This window comes from Drosophila busckii, chromosome 2R, assembly GCF_011750605.1.
Source record: "Drosophila busckii strain San Diego stock center, stock number 13000-0081.31 chromosome 2R, ASM1175060v1, whole genome shotgun sequence".
Lineage (NCBI taxonomy): Eukaryota > Metazoa > Arthropoda > Insecta > Diptera > Drosophilidae > Drosophila > Drosophila busckii.
This window is the reverse complement of record NC_046605.1, coordinates 10961317-10986605: the sequence shown is the minus strand read 5'-3', so window position 1 is coordinate 10986605 and position 25289 is coordinate 10961317. Positions and strand designations below refer to the sequence as shown.

Here is a 25289-nt window from a genome sequence, read left to right as displayed (position 1 = left end):
TCATATAATTTATAATGTAATACTATGTATGTATAAAATCTAATAAACCTCTATAAGTGTATCGCCTGTACATATATCTAGTATATGTATGCCTAATTATTATAAAAATTACTGTTTAAAAACCTTACATAATTAAACTAAAGTCTGTAATCATGTAAAACTTCATTGTAGTCTAGGGGGAAGGAATGGAATTCAGGGATTTAAATTGCTTTACAAAACTGAAACGGAATTGATTGTTGCGCTTGGCAGTGTTCACTGTATTATCTGCTTTTATTAATGTTTTTGACTTAATATAAATAGTAACATTAAATGAATATTAGTGCGTTTGTGTAGAAGAGATTTTGTTCAACAAAAGTTAATAAGCGTGTTGTGCTCTTCTGTTAGTTTAAAACTACAATCCTTAGTCCATTTATAGTGCTGCACCCAAGCCAGTATTTGGCGTATAATAAAGACATTGCAGTGCCTCCTGCAGAGCACGCTGACAGGCTAGGGCGGCTGTAAAACCGCCCGCATTCTCTTGCGGCGTCTCCTGGCGCATGTGTGTGATGTAGCCCATGCTTTTAATGTCGCTGGCTTCCGGTGGTGTGGGACCATCAATGTAAGGTATGAGTGGTTCGTAAACAAAGAGCGGACCCTCTTCTGACAGTGGCGCTGGCAGTAGGGTTGGATCTGTGGTTTGACCAAATTTGATGCCTGTGGAGAATTCATTCATGTTTTTCGGTGGCGGCAATTGTTTCTCTTCCTCCCGTTGCTTTTCGGCTTTCTCGGCAAACTCTGTAACAATCTGAGCAGCATCTTTGCCGCTGTACATGAGCTCCTCAATGAGCGCCTGCTTATCGCGTGCCTTCTTCTTTTTGTGTTCCGTCTCTAGCTCGTCGAGTTCCTTCTTGCGCGCTTCTTCTTGTGCTTTCTCTAGTTCAAGCAGCTCTTCCAAGGCGTACTCATCGCGACCCACACGCGTCTTATTACGTTGTATTACCTCACGATTATCGCGCTTATAGGCCTCAATGCGCTTGTTGGTCTCTATAATTTCAATGTTGTTGCACAGATTGTATACAATATCTTCAATCTCCTCCAAGTAATCGTTGAACTCCTCCAGCGTGGCAAAGTCCTCCTCACGTTTGTTATAGTCGCGCAGTATGCGACGCCTTATATCCACTTCCTTTTCCACCATCGGATCTTCAAAGAGCTGGACTCGAAAGTTGTTTCGTCGGAGCGGCACCATACACTCCGGACAGGCTCCGGAGCCCTTTAAAAACAACATGTCCACACATGATTCGCAAAGCGTATGTCCGCAAACGTTGACCATCAACTTTAACGAAGGATTGCGATACTTTGTGGTCTTGCATCGTGGACAGGCCTGCTCCTCCATCACGCTGGCCTATGTCTTAGACCCTTTCGCAATGTAAATTATAAAATCAACAAAAAGCCGGCAATTTTTCGCAAGCTAACAAAATATTTACGCTGCCAATTATTGGTGTGACCAACTGTTGAATGGTTAAGTGGGGGCATATCGATAGCCACTGCGTCCAACAATTGTGGCAGGTGGCAGCCCTCTGTCTTTTCATACGCTAGCAGCTGTCATCCAACACTCAAGGTATCGCAATGCTTAAGTGAAATATAACTATCGATATTTCACATAATATAAACTGCGCGCGTATTTAAAAAATACAAAGGCCTTAATACTTTTATAACATTTTATTTTAAACAGCATACGCAGTAGTTTTTCACATTAAGAATATAATTTAAATATGGATTCTTTAATATACACGCATAATTATATATATACTTTGTATGATATATGCATTAAATATTTTAAATAATTTACATCGATCAAAACCTTTGCCTATACGTCATTATATACGTACATATATTCAGCAATATTCTATTTGTTTATTTATGCCTTTTTGTAATTTAATTTGCGTACTTACACATACACAATTTTATAGTATGTTATAGATAAAAGCATTGCCAAGCAGTTGCACAATTATTTAAAAATCAAATTACATTCACTATGGTAGCGTGTACTTGTAGTTTTGTTAGTACTTAATTGGTTGGTGGCTGTGGGGAGGGTCTTGTATTTTTTAATACTTGAGAAAATTGTTGTTTTGTGTTGTGAGCGTGTGATTTGATATAAAAGCAGCACATTTTGATTTATAGTAAGAGTGTGAGAAATAGACTTAAAATGCTAGAGTGGGCTAGTAAATTTAGGCTAACTTACGCGCTAAAATGTTGGGCTTACATAATTTATACAATCTTTTTTTTTTTATAATGCAAAACGAAATAGCAATTACACAACTACATATGCGTATGTATGCGGCTAATACATACATACACATGTACATATGTATAAAGAAATCGACACAAAAAACCTAAAAAGAATCAAAGGCGCGCGCTTTTTCTCAGTATAGGTTCAACAAATTTTCGATTCAATTAAAAATCGAATCACTGTAAATATCACAATTTAGTTAACACATACTATACAATGCATACAATTAAAATAAGTTTAAATGGTTCGTCATTAACAATAGTCGCCGCTAGATTGAGCCACTAGCTGGCCCAATAACATAGCTCGTCAGGTTTATAGAAGGGATGGATGGGCGGGCGGGCGGTCAGCAGCTAACGAGGGATTTTACATAATTTTCAAACCGACGCTCAAGCTCTAGCCTTGCAAAGCAGTCACCTCCTCCTCCAGTTCGCCATCCACCTCATCAATCTTCGAACCACTGCAGCCGCGACACTTGCAGCAGATGATGCAAGGCGCCGCCAGCAGCAGCAATGGCGAGGCAACCAGCAACAAAATGCCAAAGCCCGCAAATATGCCAATCACCTGAGCACGATGCCATACCACCGAGGCGCGCGAGTGTCCCAATTTGTTCTTGCAGGGCCCCTTGTCATAATGCCGCAGCAGAAAGTCGTCCTGTGAATAAACGTGCCGCACATTAAGAAGCCATTCATTAACTGCTAATGCGTTACGCGCACACTTACATCCAAGCTGGCCAGGCAGTACCAGCAGAAGACATGCTTGCAGCGCTTGCACATCATCTGGGCACAGCCCTCGTCCTTCTCAATGGGCACCGCGCACATGGGGCAGCACTTGATGAGCTCGTTATCGAACGGTATGCCAATATCGTCCTGGCCGTCGGCAATCAGGCGTCGCCCAAATTCCTCGCAACTAATGTTTGGATGATACTGCAATAAACGCAATAAATGTGTGACTTGAAAATGTAAACCTTGCATTTAGTTTATGGGCTTAAGTAATACTCACCGCCTTCTTGCAGAGCGCACAGAACTCATCCTTGCAGGATGGACATTGGACGGACACGGAGAGCAGCGCGGCACCCTCCTGCGGTGTGTAGCTTTGCGATGTCGATGGCGACTCGTCCATTTGGCAAATGGCACTGCCGCCGCCAGCGCCACCAGCACTGCCACCCACCATGCAAATGGTTTCGCAGCCCGCACGTGGGCACCAGGTGCGCGTCTTATCCAATTCGATTTCTAAGAAAAGATGTGCAGGAATTTATGGAATTTGCGAGGCTTAGACTTGAAAGACTTACCTCGATTTAGGCGATAACGATGATGCTTCTTCAGCAGATTCGTTGTGGTTAGATTGGCGATTTCGGGCAGCGAGATGGCGCCTTGCGCTGGACACTTGGCATCGGGGCAGGAGATCTCGTAGGCGCCTTCGGTTATCTCGAACTCCGCATAGGCGCGCATGCACTGCAAACAAAACAAAGAGAGTGCAAATTTATAGATAAAACTTTCAATGCATTTGTTGTCTCCGCAAAAACTAAACAATTTACAAGTTAGATGAGGGTGTGTGGGTGTGGGCGTGTCGTCCTAATCCGCTTTAAGCTGAGTTGGCTCTCAATTCCATTAGCTCTATGACAACAATCCCTGCCTGCTTGCTGCCCTCTGCCTGCTGCTGCTGCTGCTACTGCTCACTTCTAGCATTGTGTATGACCCTTGGGCAAAACTTTTGTCAAGGCATTTTGTAAATTCTACTCTTGTTGTCCCCACTGCTTTGCATTGGCAGCCACAAAAGTGTGGCTGTCAAAATTATTTCGTTTTTAAGTATCCACACACACAAGCTCACACAGCCACACACTTTGGGGAGGGCAGCAGACCACAAACTTTTGAACAGCGACAAAATGCTTTGCGGAAGCTGTATAAATAAAGATTTAAAAACTTTGCCCGGTTGCCTCATTTTCTGACCCCCCCAAACTGTCCTCCAACAAATATATCCGTTTCTGCCTGGGCATTAAAGTAATGAAATTGCAACGGAAACGCAAGCGACAAAATGCTCGACCGCACATTTGAATAGCCTTAATGCAATTAAATGTGGAAATTTGCTTAAAAGGTAAAAATGGTTTTAAGAAATTGAAGAAATATGTAAGTAAATTTAACTAAAAGTTGAAAATTATGTGGCAACTTCAGTAATCAAGATCAGTAACGATAGTCCGATTGTCGAATCACGACATATCGATGCCAGCTTAACATAAACTGTAAACCAACAGAACGTATCCATGTTAAAGCAGATTTAATCAAAAGCTTTGCTGCTGCTTAAATTATAATTAATTAACAATTGCTTACGCACATGCTGCACAATTTTTGTAGTTTACTGAAATAGCAGAAATATAGCAGACATTTCCAATTTTGCTCAGTGTATTGCTCAGCAGGTGAATTTCTGGCAAAAAATTTATATTATACTTTGTGTCGCCAAGCCACAACGAATTTTTTAAAATTCCTTTTGCTGCCTTTGCGCTTTATTAAAGTGATTGCAATTTCGGGGCTGACATTGCAGCAGATGAAGAGAGAGAGAGAGAGAGGAGGAGTCTGCGCTTCATAGTTTTTAATCGCCTGCCATCAGTTTGGCATTCGCTTGCTGCATATTTTACTTAATCCGCCGGCAGCTTGACGCTTGCAACGGGCTTACCTGGCCCATCAGTCAGGACGGCGGCAGCAGCAGCAGCAGCCGCAGCACAAAGCTGGTCAAAATGAATATGCAGCGGCAGCTGTTGCCACAATTTAGTGGCCTGCGGCCAGCTGCAACAACAGTAGCGCTTACTAGTATTCGCTCTCTCTTTCTACATTTCATGCCATAACGTAGTTTGTTATGTGCACACTTGTAATTGCTCTACAAAAGCGCAAAAGTTTGTATTTTAGCAAATTTGCATTATTCATCAAAAAACAATAAATAAAGCCCAAAAGTTTGATAAAAGCGCGCGCAGCTTAATTAAAACAATTTACGAATTTTAGAATATGCTTTGCTTAATTTAATGAGCAGCAAATTGCGCATACGCAATGTCAGACATTTGCTAATCGCATTTCATGGCTCGAAACATTTGAAATGCCAAATGTGCTGCCACTTGACAACCTTTCGACGATATCAACGATTTTTTAAGCGCTCTCAATTGTGTGCGCCATTAAAAGCCAAAAGCTCACTTACACACGCACACAGTTGAAAAATATTAGTATTAATAACGGCACTTGGCAAATTTCCGGCTGTGCACATAAAGCACTTTACGCAATGCGGCTGGGCTCGAAAGCAAAAAAAAAAATTAAATAAAAAACGAAAAGTGCTGGCAATAGCGATATAAAAAAAGCGACTAACAAAAAAGCAACCAACGCGTGCAGCTAGACAGCAAGAGTAGAAAGAGACGGAGAGAGTGAAAGAGAGAGCGCAAATGCGGTTGTGCTCAGGGAGCGTGGCAGTTGTATAAACGAAATAAACAAATAAAAATTGACAAAGTTCCTATTTGCATGAGAAACATTTTTTATCAGCCAACACAGCAGACACCACAACTTGCAGTCGCTGTCTCTTTCGCACGCTAGCAGTGTGTGTGTGACTATGATATGTTGATATATGTGTTTCATTTAAGGACACATATATAACTTTACCACAGTTGCTGTTTATGCGTCTGTTTTTATGCCATTTTATGACAACGACATTGTTGGGCAATAAAATAACATTTGTTAACGCATGTATTTCATTTGCACCAGACCAAAAAAAGAAGAAGAAGGATATACATACATGTATAAATGTTTGCACATTGCATATAAAAAGGCCACTTAAAGGCTTTAAGCTTAATAAAAAAAAAGCACACAGCAAATGTTTGCCAACAGACTGTTAAAGAAATTTAAAAATACTTTTCAATAGAAACGCATAAATGAAATAATTTTATATTAAGCTTAAGTTCCAAGTAAGTGCAGCTTAGAGCCTGACCTCAAATATTATATGATTGCCGCTAGGCATAGTCGCCTAACAAGCTGGCGCCAAGTTCTAAAAAAAAGAGCAGCTCTTATTAATTCCAGTGAAAACGGAAATTTGCAACAATCATAATCAAATTGGCTCGTGTAACTTTTGTGCTTTAGTTGCGGCAGTTAAAGCATGTGTAGCGCTGAAAATCAAAGGCGCAATTTGGTGCCTGCCTGGGGTAATTGGAGGCCGTTAAGCTGCTGCTGCTGCTGCTGGCATTAAAGGACAACGACATATCGTTTGTCGTGCATAAAAAGGCATAATGAATGCCCGGGCAATTTTTACACACACACACACACAAGTGGAGAGTTGCGTTTCGATTTTATCCAGCAGCCAATTACACGCAAGCACAAGCACAGCTAAAGCCAAGTCTGTAGGCTACTAGTTGGCCAACTTGCTCGACTCGCGCTCTCTCTCGCTCTTCCTCTTCCTCTGTGCGCGCTTTAATCTAACTCATTAGCAGCGACACTTTAATTAATATGCCAGTCAGAGCGCGCGTCATTGAAGTTTTGCCTGCGTTTCATATGACAGTTGGCAGCATCCTGCAGGACATGCCGTGCGGCTATGACCACAGAGCAAATGAATTGCTTGCGAACGCGCTATAAATGCAAATTTATGGCAATCATTATGTTAAGGTAATGCTGACAATGCCTCGCTCGCTGTCGCTCTGTCTCTGTCGCTGTCATAAAGTTTTAATGCGCATTAAAATCTCGCAGTTTGATTTAATTAGCGCGATTTGCACGTGACAGCAAACAGGTGTGTGAGTCTGTTTATAGCACTGGCCTACATAATTACACTAACGAATTAATTATGCTGGCTAAGTAATTCTTAGTTGAAACTCAATTTGCTACGGGCATTTAAAAAAGCGCATAAAAATAAAAATATTTACTATTATTTTATACTAGCAATAGCAGTGAACAGCTTTGTTTAGTCGCCAACAGTCAATAGACGACTGAGCTGCCTGAGCGAATGCGGCGCTGGTCTCACATGTTGCTGCTCTACGCTCATAGGACTGATCATAGCAGCTAAGAGCGCAAGTCTATGGGAGAGCATGAGCGACAGCAATTGCAGCTTACGATGGGGGTGGGTTTTATATTATTAAAGGATTACTATATGTATATAGAAACAGAGCATGAGCGGTTTCTACAAGTTTAGGAAATAAAAGAATGATGCGCATCTATAAAAAAATCAAACAAGAAACTCCAACTTGAAATTTAATTAGCAAACATTCTTTTGATTTTTAGTTGAGGCAAAACAAAAATATTTGGTAAGCTTACGATATTCATTTAAATTTATTTAGCAATATATCCTTTCTAACTAATTTGCGCGCTGTGCCATTAAAAATTATTATACCCAATGTGTAATCATTGGCAAATTGATTGGGCAACTTAGCACGCACATTAAACTTTAATAGCTTTTTGGGTCCAATAGTTGTGCTGGCAAAAACTTTAATGTGGAGGCGTTGACACAGCCTCTACGCAAGTTTGTTCGTATCTTAACGGGCTGGAAGTCAATCCCTTAAGCGCGGTCGCGCATTGACAGGCAACATTGTCAGTTGGCTAGAATAAACTCATACGTTACGGCAGCAGTAGCAGCAGCAATCCGCTTAACGTTGCAATTGTTGCAAACGCTCTGATTGAAAACGAGCAAAGAAAATAACACTGGAAGGAAAACAAAACACAGACAGACAAACACACACACAAATATAAAACAATGTTGCATTGCCTGCATGATAGAGAAAACAATGCAAACTGTTTGTTTTTATTTGTCATGTGAGTGGCGGCGACACAAGTTTTGCTACTTTTTATTTTTATTTTGTACAAAATTTAATGATGTTGTCTACAGCTCAATCGACAAGTTGCAAGCGCCAAAAGTTTAAGCGGCAGACACAACTAAATTCAATTGCAATGCGAAATTGTCATAAAAGCTGCTGCTTCCACTGAAATTCAATTTAAATTGCATGTGAATTTCAAGCGATTAGGCAAACATTTTGTCAAGAAATATCCATAGAAATTTTTGTATGTTTTTTTGCCAAGCGTTAAGCGGCTTAAGTTTGCCTTGCGCTCTTTCGCTTTGTATAGCTATTTTTTTATATTTAAATTATGCATTGAATGCTTTCGCTTTTGTTGTTGCTGATTTATGCCAAATGCTTGGCAACTGAAATGAAAGGTATACAGCTCATGTTTATTATTGAGCTCAACTGTTTTTTTGTTGTTGTTGCCATTCAATTTGCATAGCAGTTGTTCTAGCTGGCAGCTCTTAATTTCCGGTCTAGACGTGCGCAGGCAGAAATTGATGCCAATTTAATATTATTGCATTATGCAAATAAACAATTTGTCTGTCCGTCTGTCTGTATTTTGACTATGTTGCAGCTTATGTAAATTTTGTGTCGAAATGTCTGTCAATGGTTTTGACATTTAACAGCAAATTGTGCAATGCCATTTGCCATAACAATTAAACAATCAAAGGATAAATGTTATCCCAAGTGTCGAACACACACACACATGCACACTTACACATGCAAATTGTCAAACTAACTGCAGTTGTATGTGTCGAGCGCCAAAAGTCAAAAGTCATCAAGTCAACGTCAACGTTAACGCGCTGCGTGTTGCCAAAATGTGTGCGCTGTGTCGTCTTCTCGAGCTGGCAAATGCACACATGCACTTAAACACACACACACACACACACACTGACACATGCATACAAGCGCCATGGGAAATGTTCAAATGCACTTGACAAAACTAGCAAAAATGCTTGTCATTTCATTTGACAAATATTCTTAAATATTTTAAAGCAAACTGCGTATACTTAACTTTAATTTGCGCTGCTGTTTAAACAGCTAAACTTTGACACTTAAATTAAAAATTAACTTCTTTTGTTAGCTTCCATTAATGCTTAATTTATGCTTAACAAGAGTTTTCAATTAATTGACAGCACACTCTCACACACTCTCAGCTCATGCCAAAAGTTACAAGTTTTAATTTCAACTTTGAACTTTGTGCGAGTGCAAAATATAATTGAATGCCGAGCACACGCGTACGCTAGTTAAATGCATTAACATTTCAAATGCATTTGTGAATTGTGTAACGAGCGTGCGACATTTGCATTGACATTGCACATACGCCATGTGTGTGTGCCAGCGCACAAAAAATGCCCTTAAAACATTTTCAAGTCCGTTGCGTTTTTTACTCGTAGCGTAAACAAATGCAATGTGCCAAATGGCAAAAGAATTTATTGTGTAAATTTTTTGACACGCTGTGGAATTGAAAATATGTTGCTGCTGCTGCTGTGAACTGACGGTTGCCCAAGGTGTAAAAGCTATAAAATGTGTGTAAATGCAATTTGACAGCTTTTTTCTATAAACATACGCAGTGAATTGCTGCTGGCAGTTGAATTGCAGCACAAATAGCAACAAAAGTGAATTCAGCTAAATTCATAGCATACATTTGCGCGCTGGCAATTAAAGTCGCAAGTTTTTCAATTTGCGCTTAGGCGGCGGCAGCAACAACAAAGCAAAGTCAAATAACAATAAATGATATACAGACATAAATGCATGCAGCGCTTGCTAAGTACGTGTTTCTATATAGACTATATATGCTCTGCGGTCGTGTGTGTGCTGCTTGAGCCAAACTTTGAGTTTGAGTTGTCTATTTGCACATGATCCCCTTGGCACTTAGCAACAGCCCCGCTCCCGCCCGCGCTGCTTACAGAGGACAGTGATAACGCTTTGTATTTTGTTATTGTCGACAGTTTTGCAGCGCGCGCGCGCGCTCGCTGAAAACTTTGCGCTGTCTGACTATAAATACCAAGTAGCGGTTGCCTTTTGCCCAAGTGCCCCCGCACCCAGCCCCCCTCAAGTTATCTTACTGCAAAAGTTTGTTGTGTGTTGCAAGCCAAAGAGCGAGTGCGCATTGGTAAAATACTTGCGTACTGCAAAAGTTTTTGCTTGTTTGCAACTTGTTTCGGTTGCAGCAGCAGCAGCAGCAGCAAACCAATGCCTGAAAAACTGTGCATGTCATCAAATATGAAAAATAGCACTAAAAGTTACACATTCACAAACAACAGCAAATACATATATATAAAAGCAGAAGCTGACAAAGAAGCAGCAGAAATTTGAAAGTTTTGCAAGCCGAAGTCGAAGCTTTATTTATGCGCGTGGCAAACGAATTAAAGCAGCTGCTGCAAAAGCAAAAGTTATAACAAACAGTTGGACAGTTAAATATTTGATTTATGAGCGTAGCACAAATATTTGTCCTGCGCGCAGGACTTGCGTATTATAGCCAAATTTATGAGCACAATTGGCCAGCAATCTAAGCTGACCCACAATTACCAAAGTGTTTAGTGCGCATACATTGACTTTGCGACGATATTAACTCGGCCGAGTTCACTCTGTGTGTCTGTGTGGTCAACATGTACACAAGCGCTTCCGTTGCGATAACCAATCAGCACTTCCGTTGTGGCTAGCCAGACACACACACACATACGAACTAACATTGCATTTGCTGTGCCGTCTGTTGTTGTTCATTGGACACAAGCCTAAGGCTGCAGTTAATTTGCTTTTGGCATTAGCAAGTCGGCATTTCAATTTGTTTTTATTTGCTTGGCGCATAAGCAAACAATTCATTATGTTTCTTAGCCGCATTTGCATATCAAATGAGCAGCCACAAAAATGCAGCAAATCACGTAGTAAAAAGTCAACAGCGGAATCACCAATTTTCCACACGTTAAGTTTTCACCCTGAAACGCATTTAATTTAAATGTTGCTTTCGCCCTTTGCCAAATTGAAAGCGTGCGCGTCGCGTCGCGTCGCGTCGCGTTGCGTTGCTTTTTTTTGGTCAACACGAGCCCGAGCTGGAGCGTGAGCGAGTCGAGACTTTGGCAACGTCAAAAACGGAAATGACGCGCAAACAGCAAATGGACGCCTTTGCCCGGAAATTGCTTTCGCTTGCCGCGCTCGCTCGCTTGTTTTTTTGTTTTTTCCAAAAGTGCTTTTCCATGTCAACACAGTGGACAATGGACAGCAGCAGCAGCAGCAGCCTGGGGGCAACTTCTGCTGCAATGCAAGCCCATGAGCAATGCATCAACAAGTTTATGCCACGTTGTGCAGCAAAAAAAAATGCACAGCTGAATAAATAAACTGCTTCAAGTACTATGGCAATGAAGCGACAAAGATTTTAAAAGCATGTAAATTTTATGTACTCGGCATCAATTATAATAAAATATAGTAAAAGCAAGTGCAATTTATTTATTTAAGAAATATATGAAACATAAATAATATTAATGCAGCGAAAAAATTGTCGTAGGGCCACAGCTGGATAAGAGACTGCGCTCGATAACAGCCTATCGATATAACTAAAAGCTTAACATAAACTGTTAAGAAGCATAACATAGACTGTAAGCATAACAGATCGTAGCTGCTGAAACTGCTAACAAGCATAACATAGTCTGTAAGCATAACAGATCGTCACTGCTTGATTAATTGCGTAGCTGCCAAACTGAACTAAAGCGAGTTGTACTTAAATTTAAATTTATTTAAATATTTTATTAAAAATATTTAAAATTACAGTCTATACCAATAATTGTTGCTGTATTAATTCAAAGCATGTGCTAGTCTGTTTATTAGTTTTCAATTTTGCTAGCGTATGCTATAGTCGCTCATACCCCAATTGCTGCCTAACACTTTGACAGATTTTGTCGGTTAGTCATTATATATGAACTGCGCAGCGACGCGAGCTGGCTTGAAGGCCATTTGGGCTGCGGCTCGCGCTCGCGCTTTGGCGGCGGCAGTCGTAAACATTTGCATTTTATGCGGAGCATGAGTGTTTGGAAGACTTAACTCCGGCCGTATGCCAGTCACGTGCTCTAAAGCGTTGGCAGTTTGGGCGGCATTTTCCATGTCGCTGCCGTTACGTCTTCGTCGTTTGTTTGTTTTTGTGGGCAGCGGCATTTTAAAATTGTTACGCTCTTTGGGGAATGTCTTGCTCTCTAAGCCAGTCGAGCGCGTCGTAAATTGTCGCGGGCTTTAGCTTTGTGTGCCAGCGGGCGGGCAGGGCGGGGGGCGTGCAATATAAATACAAATAAAATACTTTTTGGTTTTTGCACGCACATAAATGACACAAACTAATGCCAGACGATTGTTTGTTTATGCTCAAAATGCAAAATAGTAGCGTCAACTGAGATTGTCTTGTTCATTGCAATTGAAACATTTAATGCTGCTTTAAATTTAATGCTGCTATTGCTGTTTGATATGCATGTTTGCCATGTCGCCTTTGTGCTTTTCGTTTCGCTATTTTTCTTGCAGCATTTGCTTTTGACTGCAAATTGAGCTGCGTCTAACTATCGCTTTGACTGTGTTGCTGCTGCTGCTGCTGCTGCTGTTGTTGTTGGGTTTGAGGTTATTTAATTGCTTGCGTGTTTATTTTGCCTTTTCTTTGAGCACAAGCACAAATTGTAAAGCGAGTCATGCTGTTAACACATGAACATATATACATATATATGCTGACTATGCTTATGCAGACAGCTGTTGTTGTTCTTGTATTTGGCCAGCTCAATTTGCAGGCAGGAATAAAAATTGCTGCAGCGCGTACTTAATGAATAGCAAGCAAGCAAATTGTAAAACGAGCGCCAGCATAAAAAATAAAATACAAAAATGTATAAAGGATATGCGAGCAAATATAAAAGCAGCAGACACAGTCTATGTGTGTGTGTGTGTGCCACTAAGCTAAAATGTCAAAGGCTTAAAGGTTGTATAAACAACGAACACACAGACACAAACACAGACACACACAGCGGCGACAGCAGCGCATAAATTTCAATAAGTTGCCTACTTTGCGGCGCCGCTGCAGCTTGCAACACAGTCTGGTGTGTATATGTGTATGTGTGTGTGTGCGCTTATGTCTGTCTCCAATAAATTCAGGTCATTTTAGTAGCAGCGCCTTATTTTAGCTTTTAAACGCCACGCACTAAAGTCACTTGCCATATTAAGTATACGTAAGCGCCACATTTTTTTTACACACACTAATGAGCCTCAAGCACGCGTCTGCATTGAAAATGATTCGGCACTTGACAGCAGCTCAGCAGCAGCAGCTAAATGGCATAAAAACTAAAAGTTGCCACTGCAAATTTTTAAAGCTCAACTGCGCTTCATGCCACACACTCCATTGGCGGCGCCCATTTGAGGCAAGCGGCGCGCACTCGTTTGGCTGGCAAACCACATCAAGGCAGCTAAAGAATTTATTTGCCGAAAAAAACTAAAAGCTGCTGATTTAACTGGAACAGCAAAAAGGGCGCTTTGAGCTTATTTAGAATTTCCAGGAAATTAACTATTAAATTAAAGTTGCACTAAATATGAATACAGCGCTCCAAGTTGTGCTTGCTACATGGAAAAGCAATTAACTGCGAAATATGAAATAACAAAAAAAAAAAAAAGAAATGTTAAGAGCAATTTGAACTTTTTGTTGCTACGGGCATTAGTTCTAAGTAAATATGCTGTTTGCTAAATAAAATTTAAACAAGCAATTTGCCTTTTTTAATAAAAGCTGCCAACTAAAAATTAATTTATAGAGCCAATTCAAGTAACTAAAGTTAAAAGCTACATAAAATTTAAATATTTCTTGTTATATTTTCAACTATTTAATGACTTGTTTGTCTAAATTGTTTTAAATTTCATTTTACGTAGTCTACTTTTTAGAGCAGCATTTAATATTTTAGCACAAATTGCTGAAATGTCTTTCCTTTTTTTTTGGCATGCAAACTCTTTTGCTATTGACAACACCAACGCTCCTTAAATGAACGCTGCTCCTTAAAAGAACGCTGCTGCTTGGCGCTACACTTTGCTGTCATCTGAATTATGATGATGTCGCATAAATATGAAATGTCAGCTCATATACATGAATTTTTATGCTAAGCTAGACGATATTAGTATCTCTTGGCTGTCTGTACTAGTTTATAGAGCTGCAGGGTGGTTGGGCGCTGTCTAACAAATTTGTCAACTCAGTGAATCATAAACAAGCGCAGAGACTGGGAGACAGACAAACAGCAAATGGCAGTTGCTAGTGCAAAATCGTATAAATGCTGTTTGCATTGAAAATTTGCGCGTGTAGGTTTTCAATTAAGCGACGCTGACAACATTGCGTATGTGCAACGTTTGCAATTTGCAAAAGGCAGCCAAGTGCGCATCATGCCCAACAGTTTAGGGTGACAAGTGTGCTACAGATAGCATAGGATAGGCAAGCAGCCAGATCGCTAGCTATATAGTTGGACATTTGTAAGCATTAGACACGTAGCCGGAACTTGGCTGGAAACAGAGCGTGGCAAGGTGTGGAGGGCAGGGGGCAAGTCAACGTGTCGGAAGCGGCACGTAATGCCAGCGTACATGTTACACACCAACTGTAACTTTATACACGTTATTGTGTGTGTGTGTGCAATAAATTTCACCTGCAAATAAACAACTAAAACAACAACAGCAGCAATTTGCGCTAGTCGAAAGCTAGCTCAAGTTTACTTTATAGTTCATAGTGCATACACTGCGATGCACTTGAATAGAAACAAATATTGCCGAAACTTAAAATACATGAAAAAGAAACAATTAAATTCAATTTGAGCTAAATTGAGCTTCACTAACAGTTGCTACCAATAGTGAGTTGAAGAAACTTAAGCAAAGCTACTTCAAAGTAAAATTATGACGCCAAATTTTAATATTTAATGCACTTGAATAGAAACAAATATTGATCAACTTTAAATGCATGAAAATAAAACAATTAAATTCTAGCAAAATTCAGTTAACTTCATCAGTTGGCGACCTGCAGCAACTTAAGCAAAGCTACTTGATTCCACCTTCAAAGTAAAATTATGAAGTCAAATTTAAATATTTTAGAGACATAAGTTGTAGTTTAATGCACTTGAATAGAAACAAATATTGCGCAAGTTGAAATGCATGAAAAAGAAACAATTAAATTCAAACAAAATTCAGTTTGAGCCAAGCTGTGCTTGAAGACATTTCAAGGACTTACAGTCACTAACAGTTGCTACCAATGGCGACACTCAGAAACTTAAGGAAAGCTACTTGACCCACCTTCAAAGTAAAATTATGACGCCAAATTTTAATAGTAATTAGAAATTTAAGTTATAGTTTAAGTCAATGCCGTCGCTATTTAAGTGCTGCTTACAAAAATTAATAACTAAAAGCATTTTTATTTAATCAATTTTGTCTAAATGCTTACAACGCTACATTAAAACAAATATTAGCTTATTCCTTTCGATTGTTGCACTTGAATAGAATCAAATATTGTGAATACATGGAAAAGAATCAATTAAATTAAAACAAAATTCAGTTTGAGCTAAGTTTAGCTTCAGTGTCAGCTGCTACCAATGGCGACGTTCAGAAACTTAAGCAAAGCTACTTGATTCCACTATTATTTATTAGATTAGGTTTGGGACGCCGTCGCTATTTAAGTTTTGCTTACAAAAATTAATAACTAAAAGCATTTTTATTTTATCGCTGTATAAAAACAAATATTTGTTTATTGCTTTCAATTGTTTTTCAATTTAACGTTGTTTCTATTTAACTGCAGCGAAGTGTTCATAATATTTTTTTCTTCTTTTGCTATTAGAAATTCTTACGTGTAAATTTGGCTTAACTTATTTATGCCTTCAAAATTGTATTACGTGTGCGTGTATGTCTTTGTGTGTGTGTGTGTGTGTGAGTGAACGAGAATGAAATCATTGCCAGCTGCATGCGCTGCAAGGCGTTGATTTAATTATTTAAAATGCTGCATTTTGACGCCATGCAATTTGTTGCAGCAAAGTACTTAAGGGATATACAAGCTACAATGCGCTCGCTCTCGCTTCTCTTCTTCTTCTTCTTCTTCTCTTTCTCTGCTTTACGTCTGCTGCAGCAAATGCAATTTGTTTATAGTTGTTGCATATTTGTATAAAGCAAGTAAAGCCCAAAACACACAGACACACACACACATAGAGATGGCTGCGCCGTACTAAAAGCTGCACGCTGTACTTTAGACATTTTGCTTAAATTACTTTAACCTGAGCGCAGGCAACTGTAGCTGCAACATCAGCATTAACCCTTTAATGGCGTTGCAAAATGTGTTGCAAGTGAAGTTTTCCTTATGCAAATTGAAATTGCTGGCAAATTGTGAGAATTGTGCAAATTGTTTTTGCTCAAACGTGCGCAAGGACGTTCGACACAATCTACAGCCCATTGTTATCAGCTGTGTGTGTGTGTGTGTGTTGAGGCAATTAAGATGCAATTTTAAAATCTGTCACATTAAGCTTAAATATTTAATTGTTACAGTTGTGTGCAGGTGAAGGCATAAATTATTTAAAAGCAGCATAAATCTTTTAATTGCTGCATTATTCGATTGAATTAAGCTGCAATATTCATAAGAATTTAAGTAATCAAAGCACATAAATAATATTAAGTGCCAGCTGCTCTAAGGGTTAAGCTGGTTGCTGCTGTTGCTAACTTTTCAATTTCTCACTCTCACCTGCAGCTGTGCAGCTTAGAATATAAAAAAAACAACATATGCAACTGTATGAGTAAGCAACATATAAATAAGCAACAAGAGCGAGCTTAAAGTTGCTGCAAGGCTTAGGCTTAAGCAGCAAAATAACAAAATGTAGCAAAATATTTCAAAAGTTTTTAGTTTAGCACAGCAAAATGCAAATAACTTTAAATCAAATATGCAATATTTATATTTAATGTAAAGCAGTTAGATGTGTAAAGGAAACATAAAACTGCATTCTTAATTGTTTTTGCCTAACAGCATTGAGTACTTTGTTTCAGATTAAAATGTAGCAGAGACCTTTTTATTTTTAAATCGATTTTATAAATAATCGAATTGCAAGAGTTGGAAATATTTATATAAATAATCAGATTGCAAGAGTTGGAAAAAACTGAGTTAGAAGAAACCAGCAGCAGGCTAAAAAACACAATTGCTGGATATTCATTTTCAATATTATATTGAAGCCTGTATATTTACTTTAAGCAGCTTCCAATTGTTTGGGTACTGAATCTTGGAATCTACATAGGATGAGTATAAAGCGGCCCATCCACAGTAGAGCATGTTAGGCGAGTGCTCGTCGAGCTAATTTCATTGCCACTAATAGTGCCACATTGTTGCCAAAAACAAGATAAGAATGAGCGGCTCGGGCCAACCAAAATTTGGAGACGAGCTTACACCAATGATGAAAATTTCGTCGGTTGCCCAACATGCTCGACCAACATGCTCTACTGTGGATGGGCCACTTAACAAACACAATTGCTGATATTAATTTACAATATTATATTGAATTATTGAACTTTAAATTTACTTTGTTTGAGTCCTTAGTCTTGGAATCTACATAGGATGAGTATAAGCCCTAAATTATGCATGTGAACAGATTAGTTTCCCACTCATATTAGCACTCACTCATTTTCTAACTTAATTTTGTTGCTTAAATATAGCAACTGCTAGCTTAAGCCCAAGCATTCAACTTGGCTGCTCAATTAATATTCTAAATTCTCAATTAATCTCAACCCAGATCGCATCCTAGCTAACATATTAGCTATGTCATCTATATTAGCTAAGTCATTGCATTTCATATTTTTAATTGTGTTACTCACCTCAGTGCAAAACTGGCAGCCACACTGCAGCAGCGTTGTAGCCTCAGCGGCGAGTTCGACATCGGTGAGGCAGAGCTTGCAGGTGAAGGGCTGAAAGTTGCTGCTGGGCGTGGTGGCCGCTGGCGTCACGTCCGTCATCTCGCGATGCTGCAGCGTGATGCCGTCGCGTACGCAGCAGGCCTGAGCCGCCTGATTGGCGCTAGCCATGGACAGCAGTGAGCTCACTGTAAGCGGATAGGCATGGCTGGTGCCAAAGTCAACGCTGGGCGTTGTTTGCTGTTCCAATTCCTCAGTGTTGTTGTTGTTGTTGCTGCTGGAGTGAAGCGTGGCTGTGGTCACATTGGACGGCGGACTGGGGCTAATGCTGACGCTTGGCAGGCCAGCGGAACTTTTGCCGGCATTGCTGCCATTGCTCAAACGTATTTGGGCATTCACATTGATATGCGGCTCGGGCGTTAGATCCTCTGAAGGCGGCTGCTGCTGCGCGCTGAGTGAATGCGCCGAGTCCGCTGCACGCGTCACAAAGCCATTGGCCAGCGAGTAGCGTGAGCCGGTGGCCGCCAAGCTGAGCAGACTGGAGCAGCGCGAGCAGGTGCCGGCACCATTGATGCTGTTCACGCTGTGCCGCAGTCGATTGAGCGGACGTATTTGCTCGACGCCGCCGGCGCTGAAGATGCCGCTGCCGCCATGCGCATCGCTGCTGGGCGTCGTCGGCTGCAGTTGCTGGCATTGACTCTGTCCCTGGCGTGTTAGGGCCAGCACCGTTTCGCATTTGCGCAGACCCGTGTACTGCACAATCGATTGGGATTTCTCCTGATGCAAACTGCTGGCGCTGCCCTCGCGTCGCATCATATGCCACAGCTTCTGTTGCACCACATTCAGCGAGTTGCTCGAGCCGCTGATGCTCAGGCGACTGCTGCTGCTGCTCTGGTAGCCATAGCCATTGGTTAGCTGCCGGCCCGCTGGATCGCGCAGCACCACGTCCTGCTCCGAGGGCGTGCGCGTAATGCGAATCTCCGGCGAGGCGGGACGCTGTGGCGGCTCTCGCTCGCGCTCGCGTTCACGTTCGCGCTCCTTTTCGCGACTGCTGCTGCTCTTGCGACCCACAAGCGCCATGAGAAAGTTCTCGAAGCGTCGCCGCCGCGGCAGCTGAGCGGCGGACAAGCCAAGCGAGTTCTCCACATCGCCGCCAGTGGTTGCATCTGCTACGCCATTGCCCAAGCTGCTAGCGCTGAGCGCATGTTGCTGCTGCTGCTGTTGATGTTGCTGCTGCTGCTGCTGCAGCTGTTGCTGTTGTGTGTGTGGCGGCAGGGAGAGGGAGATGCGCGTTGGATGCGCTTTGCGCTCAGCGCCAGCGTTGCCTGCCGCAATGATGTTGAACTTGTTGCGCGTCTCCAGCAGCGCAACTGTCTCGTTCGTGTCCGAGTCGGCGGCATGCGCGGCAGTGGCGGCGGCAGTGGCACTGGCGCGTTGCGTCTGCTGCTTTGTGTTGGCCAGATTGTGTATTGGCGACGAGTCCTGCGCAAGGATAAACACACGGGTTAATAGTTTGCTTATGGGCAAATAGAAGCAGGCAAAGTTAATATGAAGTAACATTTGTTACACTTGCTCAACAACTGAATTACTGAATACTGAATTTTGATCGAGAATAAACAAAATACTCAAACTGACAGTTGATAAAGTACCAGGAGTTAATATAGGGAAATTATGAGAAGAGTTGCATTAATTAGTAACTCAAAAAATTGTTAGCAGTAATCAGTGTGCTACTAAATTGGTTATAGGAGAAAAATAATAAAACAGGGAAATTAAAAAAAAGTAGGAAATTTATAAAATTAAGTCTTCAACAACTGAATTACTTAATACTGCATTTTGATGGATAATAAACAAAATACTTGGTTGATAAAGACTCAAATAAATATAGGGAAATTATGAGAAGAGTTGCTAGTAAGTTCAAAAAAATTGTTAGCACAAATCAGTAAGTTTCTAGCTTGGTTATAGGAGCAAAATAATAAAACTGGGAAATTAAAAAAGTAGTGAATTTATAAATCCATATCCGTGAATTTAGTGATCCATAATAAACAAAATACTTGGTTGACAAAGTATCAAGACTTAATATAGGGAAATTATGAGAAGATTTGCATTAATCAGTAAGTTGCTAATAAGTGCAAATAATTGTTAGCACTAATCAGCAAGCTAGTTCGTTTATATATAAAACAGGGAAATCAAAATAAAGTAGGGAATTTATAAATTAAATTCATAAATTCACATCAATAAAGTTATTTGTTAATTTTGTAAATGTTAAATTAAAAATACTGGTATTTTTATAAAAGCAAAATGAGCAACCACAAGACTCATTACAATATACAAATTTAAGCTTGATAAACAAGGGGGGAAACTAATATAACTGGGAGTTTTTGCAAGTTGTAAACTTCAGCTTAAGTTAATTCATTGAAAATTCTTATAAATTGTATTAATAAATAAACTTGTGTTAACTTTTCGAACTTACCCTCGAGTCCTGCTCCAGCTCCTCCTCAAGTGCGCTATAGACGGGCGCGTACCAGGAGTAGGCGAGCTGTTTGCGCGCCGAATTGGCAGCGCCAGCGCCGTTAGTTGTCGGCGATGTCAGCCCCACGCCGACCACGTGCCCGTGACCGTGACCCAGAGCGTGGCTGTGAGCGTAACTATGAACTTGCTGCTGCGGCTGTTGCTTGTGCGGCACAAGCTTGGCGGCGGCTAAATTGGCTTGGCCAGCTGTGCCGGCGGCAGTCGTCACCAGATTGTTGTTGTAGTTCAATTGCAGACTGCGGCGTTGCTGTTGTCCGCGCGTTGGCGGCAGATGCTTGGTCTTGGTCTTGGCGCCGTAGAGACTGTGATGCTGACGGCGCTGCTGCTGCTGTTGATGCTGATGGCCGAGCTCCTTTTTGGTGAAAATGAGCGAGGCGCTGTTTTTATTCAAGCGTATGGAGCGCTGTTTGTCCACCACAGTGGCTTCAATGTGGGTTAGCAGTGGCACCGTCTCGGAAAGCGGCAGCAGTTGCAAGTGCTGCGACGATTCAGCGGGAAAATTGATAATAAAATGTTCGGCAGCGTCATCAAAATTGGAGGCGCGTATATCAGCAGAGCACGGAGTGCTGCGGGAATGTCTGAGATCGTGATGCGATTGCTGTTGCTGTTGTCTGGAATCCTTGAGTTCCTGTTGCTGATATGTGGCTGCTGAGCTGTAGCTAAGTTTATGCTCCACTAGCAGCTCCAATGGCGGCAGTTTGCCCTTGTGCGTTGATTGTTGCTGTTCCAAGTCGATTTCAAGTCCCACTGAACTGAGCTGCTGCTGCTGCAGTTGCTGCTGCTGCTGTGCGGACAGCGGCTGTTGAGCTACTGGCGTGGCGTGTACATGAACGTGCGCCTGCTGAAAGGCTTCATTCTGCTGCAATGCGCTCGCTTGCATTGGCAACGGCATTGGCATTGGCATTGGCATTGGCGGTCGCATTTTCGTAGCTCACAATGGTGCTCAGCTGCGACTGGTACGTGGCGTGTTCGAGGCACAGCTCAGCCGTGACTGGCAACGGCAGCAACATCTTGAGTAAAGCCTGCAAAATGTTAGAAAAAAAAACGTAGTTAGCTCTTAATTTCATTTCGTTCTCGCTCTCTCTTTCTCTCTCTCTCTCTCTCTGCTTAGCTGGCAGCTCAAATGTTTGGCTCGTTAATTGAACTGCCACAAAAAGAGGCGATCAAATTCTTTGCTGAGGCTTTGCTTTTCAAATTGCAATTTTCGGCTGCATCTGCTGCACTAAGCCAATTTTGTGGCATACACTTTGCAACTCATTTTAGTTGCAGCGCCAGGTCAGGTCCAGTTTGCCTAGTGGCAGTGGCTAAAGTGTTTGCTCGATTTATTGATATACCCAGCAATCAAATATATTTAAGTTTAACATAAGCATGGCTATAAAACGTTAGGTTAGCAAATAAATAAATATAATAAATAAATCAATAAAATAAACTGTGTGCTAAATTCTGTTAAGTGTTCGTTAATGAAAAGTAAACTTGATATTCAAATTAGAATTAGCTATGTAAATAAAATACTAGTAACATAACAATAAGAACAGCATAAGTATACATAAAGCTGTTATGCATTAACATTAACATAATGTTAATAAATAACAGCTACTACACTAACAGGCTGTAAACATGTCATTTGAAAAAAAAATATAATAAATAAAATAAAATAAAAATAAATTATCTTAACATATAAACTAGAGCCGATCGCTGTTAAGTCAACTTAAGTGCTAAATTATAATTCTTTATATAGCAAGCACTAAAGCAAGACTAACTTGACTCTTGACTAAGCATCATGCGATTATCTGTTCGCAAGAGAATGTTAGACTGAGCAGCAATCTGTTAAGTTTAACAGCAAGAGAGCTGCACAACTTTATTTAGCTTCTATATGAATATACGTATACGTAATTAAGTATTATTGTTACTACTACAAGCGCTTTAAGTTTCAGTAGAACACATGCCAATTAACATAATTTTATCTTTGCTGTTAAGCCTGTTAAATGCCTGTTAATGTTCACAGCTTTGTAAATTTGACTGCAACTACTCAACATAAACTTTTGTTTTAAACTTTAACTAGCAAACAGAACTAGCCCTTAAATGAAATTATACAATTTATAGGGTATCACATAAAATAGCACCTTTACGAGCTGCATTTCATTTTATGTTTGCCACTGGCGGTTGATTTGCATTTTTGCCTTTGTTTGATTTATTGCAGTTCCTGCTGTGCTGAAATTTATACAAGTTTTTGTTGTTTTTTTTTTTGTGCTCTTCGTGCTTTTGCTTTTTATATGGGGCCCCAGCACAGAGTTTTTTGTATTGTTTTCAATACGGAAATTTCGCTACTGAGTAGTGTAGCCCAAAATGCCACCGCATGCATTTGATTAGAAAGCAACCGAAAAATTGATGGCAACGTGCCCCACCCCACACTTTTAGTGAATTCAATTTGTACAGCTGCCAATGCTACGAATTCAAATTCGAAATCGAATTCGTATGCGAATATTGCGCATTTTTATGAGTTTCGACAGCTGCCAACCCAACGGCTGGGCTTAGGGCCAAAAGAAAACTTAATATGTGTGTGTTTGGTAATTGAAAATCACTTGAGTTTGCATTGAGCTTTGATGAAATCAATCGAAATTAATTAGTCTATGCTGATTAATTGTAATTGTAGCTGATAATAAATCAAATGCGCTTAAACAGAACCTAATTTGTTATGTGACAAAATGCCGCAGAGCATATTTTGTCGCTTCGTTTGTTACCATTACAGCTAAGTGACTTTCAATGTTGCGACGCATTTGCTGCTAGCAGCGCCCATCAATGTCATAATCAATCATGTTTAACAACGCCCAATTTTCGAGGCAAATGTGCAAATTTCCGTATCGAATTAATACACAACGTTGCACAGCGTGAATTTACTATATCTATATATATATATATATAGTAGTTAGAGCTGGGGCAAGTTATGACTGCGGCACTAATCAAATTAGGCCGCAATAGTGCGTAGCTAATTTGTAGCCAATTAATTGCAAAAAAATGTTGCACAGACTGCAGCCTGCAAATATGCAATGCAATTGGGACATGCAACATGCTTGCATGTGTGTGTGTGTGTATGTCTGTGTGTGTTGTAGCTAATAAGTTAAACCAGTTGGAAAACATAAATTCAGCAAAGAAGGTTTGGCACTGCGTGTAGTCACATGCCTCCCACCGATCCCCCCCCTCTAGCTGTGTTGGGACCCCTGGGGTGCATAGCCCGAGCTCTATATGTGGCCAAGCTCGCACATGAAGTCAATTAAGCTTTTTGCGCACGACATTGTTACCACAAGCTCCCCAACGTGTGGCACATACACATGCAAATAAAAAGCAACCATGGAAAAATGTCAATTTAAAGGCACAACTCAAAAAATATTTAAATAAATTTAATAGAAAATTCTAAAGCAGCAGCATTGAATTTAAAAAAATTTAAAAAACCATTTTTTTCATATTCAAGCAACAAAATTCAATGGCTAACACTTTTTTGATTCAATTACTTTACATAAACTTAATAGAAAATTAAGCAATTTAATTTAATTTAAGCAATGCATTAAATTAAAAGTAAGTATTAATTAAATAAAAATTTTTAACAAGCAATAAAATTTAATGCCTGGCAATTTACAGCAAAAAAAAAAGTATTTATATAAATTTAAATTAATTAAATGACAAAATCAGCAAATGCAAATTTAAAAATATTTTTGCAATGCATTAAATCAAAAGTAACTTCTATTCAGCAAACTGTTAGAGAATTTTAAAGTCTTTAATAATCATTTTTTATATCAGCAAGCAACAAAATTCAATGCCTGACACTTTTTTTAATTCAATTTATAGCAAAAAAAAAAAATATTAATAAATTTAATACAAAATGAAATGACAACATCAACACAAAGAAATTTCAAAATATTTATATATACATATAATATTATTATATAAATTTATAATTTAGTTTATGGCTAAAAGAAAATTTAAATAAATTTAATAGAATTGTACAGTAACAGCACTAAATTTAAAAATATTTATGCAGTGCATTAAATCAAATTAAAAAAAATGTTAACAAGCAACAAAATTTATTGCTCGACACTTTCGTAAATTCAATTTACAGGACAAAAAAATGTATATAAATTTAAAAGAAATTTAATTAAATCACAACATCAATACATTAAATTAAATCAAAACTAATTTACAAATTGCTTTAATGCCTTTTAATAAAATTGAAGCGAATACAATGCCAACGAATTTAAATGCGGCAACTGCTTTTAATATAAGCGCTGATGTGTTGTTGGCACATTAAAAACAACTGATCACACTGTAGAGTGATTTCGTTTATTGCTTGGGCATGGAAAATTGTTAATTTTGACTTCATTTCGAGGCAGCTGTTGGTAAGCAAAGCAAATTCCTGGCGCGTCTGCTACACATGCCACAGCCAAAGGTATGCCACTTTATTAAGGCATATGAATATGTGTGTGTGTGTGTGTGTGCGTTGGTAAGAAAGTATGCAACGCAAAAATGCGCGACTCGCATAATTTGCCGAGCTGGCAATGAGCAAAAAAGGCAGCGGCAGCAGCAAGAGCAAAATACCAAAGATAAATTGCTGGCTTACGAGCGAACAAGGCCAACGGCAGTAAGGCAGACTTGCCACATGCCACACACACACACATACACATACATACATATATATATATGGAGGGCAGAGGAAAATTAATCGCTTTTGGCGCGCGTTGTGAACACGAATCTGTCTTACACTTTTCATTTAACGCCATTTAAAGAGACAGAGAGACAAAGTCGACTCGATAAGGAAGAAGATTAATGGCCACTCGCTAATATGTCACAACT

The 25289-nt window shown here is 39.9% G+C and overlaps 2 protein-coding genes across 2 annotated transcripts in view; both read right to left on the bottom strand.

Annotated features, from left to right (window-relative positions):
- Positions 1-236: 236 nt before the first annotated feature.
- On the bottom strand, positions 237-1463 carry LOC108595301 (CDK-activating kinase assembly factor MAT1). The gene has a single exon (XM_017980515.1). It carries the CDS (start codon positions 1370-1372, stop codon positions 410-412), a length of 963 nt encoding a protein of 320 aa, XP_017836004.1. The 5' UTR covers positions 1373-1463; the 3' UTR covers positions 237-409.
- A 302-nt stretch (positions 1464-1765) lies between these two features.
- LOC108596980 overlaps positions 1766-25289 on the bottom strand; it is a 47004-nt gene continuing 23480 nt past the window's right edge. Inside the window, exons 3-8 of the mRNA XM_017983236.2 lie at positions 20386-21466; positions 17880-19397; positions 3558-3720; positions 3269-3498; positions 2989-3192; positions 1766-2920 (exon numbers count right to left, since the gene is read on the bottom strand). Coding sequence (XP_017838725.1) covers positions 2663-2920; positions 2989-3192; positions 3269-3498; positions 3558-3720; positions 17880-19397; positions 20386-21366 — 3354 coding nt within the window. The 5' untranslated portion in view covers positions 21367-21466 and the 3' untranslated portion in view covers positions 1766-2662. The remainder of the gene's footprint in view (positions 2921-2988; positions 3193-3268; positions 3499-3557; positions 3721-17879; positions 19398-20385; positions 21467-25289) is intronic.

Bases quoted from the DNA above. Each gene is read 5' to 3' on its own strand.
- LOC108595301 (XM_017980515.1), bottom strand. From the start codon at position 1,372: ATGGAGGAGCAGGCCTGTCCACGATGCAAGACCACAAAGTATCGCAAT.